Raw genomic sequence first — 3,557 nt, 5'->3', positions numbered from 1 at the left:
AAAAAGGATTTTTTACACGGCACCCCTGCTCTCGACAGACGGCACCCCGGTTGGGAAACACTGGTCTAGACGGTGAGACAGTTAAGAGGTAGACCACAGAAACACACAGGAAAGTCGATGTAGTAAGAGCGAGGTTATAGGTGTACACACATACACACACACACACATTGATACAAGAAACACATTTGAAGACAGATCCGAAAACAAACGTACACTCACCTTGCTCTGTTTGCGGTCCAGGTAGAACTGGTGTTGACTGATGGCCATGGCCCAGATGGATTTGATGAGGGTGGGACAGGCGTACCAGGTGTGCACGGCGATGCCACTGTGACCAAACGTCCTCCGCGTTACCGACGCCCTACAGTTGAAGCGAACACAAACCGACTTTATATTCACTGAATTTTATGACATTATCAGTGTAGAAACAAATGTCAAAATGTTTATTACTTATATTTTAACAGACGCACACCATCTTTGTGTTTGTCATTTCAATAAATACACAGTCAAAAAATGTTACCTCCTCTACACTGGAGGAACCACATCCAAAGACACATAAAAACAGCCAATAAACAGACCTGTGACCATGTTATGTTGCTTGGCTAGTTAAGCTAATGCTAAGGTAAAGCTTACTGATGCTTTTAAGATTTTAACTGATTTGTTTTGCAAATTCAACATCTCATCTACTGTGCTAGCTAACTAGATAACATTTTTGCTTCACTGTAAATTTGCAAATATCTTCCAATCACTACCATCCAAAAGTTTGGGATCAGTAAGGTTTTTAATGTTTTTGAAAGAAGTCTCTTATGCTCACCTAGGCTGCATTTATTTGACCAAAAATACAGTAAAAACAGTAATATTTAAATAAAATTTAACTGGAGTTAAATAAGTTTTCTTTTTTAACATATTTTAAAATGTAATTTATTCCTTTGATGACAAAGCTGAATTTTCAGCATCATTACTCCAGTCTTCATCCAAATTTTTGGACAATTGTGTATACTTAGATACTACTAGAAACATAAAAATTAGGGATGCACCGATACCACTTTTTCCAGTACTCGCCCGATACCGATACTTTTATTTTTGGTACTTGCCGATACCGATGCCGATACCGATATTTTTATTGCATTTGTACATTTTTTAAATATTGGGTACAGAAACCAAAAGGGTATGTATAATGTTAGTTGGTTAACTTCGAGTACAGGGAGTACAGGAGACCAGTATCGGGCCCGATACCGATACCAGTATCGGTATCGGTGCATCCCTAATAAAAATTCACACACACAAATAAATACTAAAATGCATTTAAATTCTATTGTATAAAATATTAGCCACCAGTATGATATATATTTATGTGGGAGAAATGAAATGTGAATTGGTGTTAGCACATAATACTCCCGACAGCTCTGCAATGTATCGGCTTAACATACCACACACAGCGCAGCCCACAAAGACACACACACCATTTACACTGTGGTCAAACCCAGCGCACGTGTGTGTCCTGTGATGGGCTTTATAAAATCCTCCAGGCCTCTCCACTAGAACAAAGATAAACAGCAGACCCTCATGTTCTGACTCTTATCAAAACTATATTAGCGTATGTGCGTGTGCTGCATTGACTTTAACTGAATGACAGTGAACTTAACAAGAAGAAAAATACATCATAATCCCTCATGCTGCAAAATAAACAGATTGTTTCATCTTCCTAAACTGTTTTGCTTTTCCTCAGCCTCCAGCATTTCTGTGAACTCCCTCCGTGTTCTCCTCGTTTCTGGGCTGTCGTGGTGGTTGTTTGAACAGCGTGAATGAGGCGGTTTATCTGTCAGCATCTGAAGCAGCGTGTGCTGCTGCTTTTGGCAGCGTCTGCTCACCTAAAGAGACTAACCAGCCCTCGGCATGTACTGTGATGTCATGAGGGCCTGATTAAACCTTAAACACATCCTAAGATTGACAGAGAGAACGTCAGAACAAACTGAAGATCCGAAACAATCAAAGTTTTGACAGAATGAAAGAGAGAAGCGGAGAACCGAGATTAAACTCAAACCACATCTCAATCTCTACAGATAGACAGACAATACGAGGAGGCTATGTTTTTGTTCATTTGTTGCAGCTGTACTTCTGCCCTCTTCTCCACAGGACACAGGAAGTCAGAGATTTCAATCCAATAACAGATAGCTTAGCTTGTGGATGGAAACCAACCAGATGCAACTACGAACATTTACCAATGAAAATTAACAATTTTTCTTTTCAGGAACAGGACACTAAAATGGGTTTTCCTGTCAAAGCCTGATATATTTTCAAGATTAAACAAAACTAAGCTTGTATAACTGATGTGTAGATGCTGTATAAAGATGTTCCACTAGTCAAATTACACCAAAACCGATTCATATTCTACTCTTGTTGCTAGTAAATAATCCAATGTAAAGCACAGTACGTCATGCCACTTTACTTCTAAGTAATTCAAATTATTTCCACACTTTGATCCAAAAGAATCAGAGGACAAAAACATACACAGCTGAGATCTTTCAAAAGTTTCATGAGATCTAAAAAAAACTTTTTTTTAAAACTGCTTCTGAGATGTAGTTTGTCTTTCAAACTGCTGCTGAGATGTAGTGAAAGTGGTGCCCACAACATGTCCTGTCAGTGTATTTGACAGATTGTTTGTAAGCCTATACAGTTCATGACCTGTGAGTTTGAGTGAACACGTGTAGGCTGTAATATAGATTTACCTTCTTGGATCATGGACTTCCACTGAGAACTTCTTCTCCCTGAAGTACAGATTCTCCAACTGTCTCCATTGGAACACCTGCAGAGATGAGAGAACGTTTTTACAACATTCCCAAAACTTCAATCAAACATTCCACGGATGGTGCTCCAACGACTGTAAACTCCTTCCAGATCAGAAAACTTCAGGAAAAGGCTCTAAAAAAAAAATCCAGAAGTAAAGTCCAAGCCAAGATATTTTACTTTTCTGTGCACTTTTGTGCTTATGGTGAGTGCGAGTGAGTAAAATCCTCCTTAAGCACAGGGGAACAATGAGTCCTTCTCTGTATGTGTAGAAAGAGAGAGACTGTTTGGATCAAGAGCGATGGAGAGAGAGCAAGCAAGAGTGGGAGGAGTCAGCCCCCTTCCAAGCCTCTCCTCCCTCTGGGACACACACTTCCTGTGTGGGCGGGGTTTATGGAGAATTCAGAATGATGTGTTTGTGTGTGTGCTGTAGTATCCCCTCAAAACTCTTAAACTCTTTTCTTTTCTTTCGTTAAAAACTTTTCCCCTCATTCACTCAAGAAACCTGGTTCTGGTTCTCATTACACACAATCACGCACACACACACACGGCGGTACACACATTGGACTCCTGGAGCCATCAGCTGCACAGACACAAAGAAAACACAATAGAAATAGAGAGTGGTGGAGAAAATGGTATGAATATATGAAGAGTTTGGTTCCAAAACACGATAAACGCCATTTCAAAAAAAAATTTGAGTTCCCGCCAAAATCAGTATCGTATCTGGTCGGTATTGAAAAGTAAATTTTTACTTTTACGCAAAATGCGATATC

The 3,557-nt window shown here is 39.6% G+C and overlaps 1 protein-coding gene across 1 annotated transcript in view; it reads right to left on the bottom strand.

Annotated features, from left to right (window-relative positions):
- The window catches only part of LOC107686583 (FERM domain-containing protein 4A-like), a gene marked incomplete at its 5' end in the record, with an annotated part of 21,479 nt that extends 18,631 nt beyond the window's left edge, over nt 1-2,848 (bottom strand). Inside the window, 2 exons of the mRNA XM_016483651.1 lie at nt 220-358; nt 2,727-2,848. Coding sequence (XP_016339137.1) covers nt 220-358; nt 2,727-2,848 — 261 coding nt within the window. The remainder of the gene's footprint in view (nt 1-219; nt 359-2,726) is intronic.
- Nucleotides 2,849-3,557: the final 709 nt, after the last annotated feature.

The sequence above is a fragment of the Sinocyclocheilus anshuiensis genome, unplaced genomic scaffold (assembly GCF_001515605.1).
Source record: "Sinocyclocheilus anshuiensis isolate Anshui unplaced genomic scaffold, SAMN03320099.WGS_v1.1 scaffold733, whole genome shotgun sequence".
NCBI lineage: Eukaryota > Metazoa > Chordata > Actinopteri > Cypriniformes > Cyprinidae > Sinocyclocheilus > Sinocyclocheilus anshuiensis.
The sequence above is the reverse complement of the archived record's forward strand: the minus strand, read 5'-3'. Positions and strand labels throughout refer to the sequence as shown.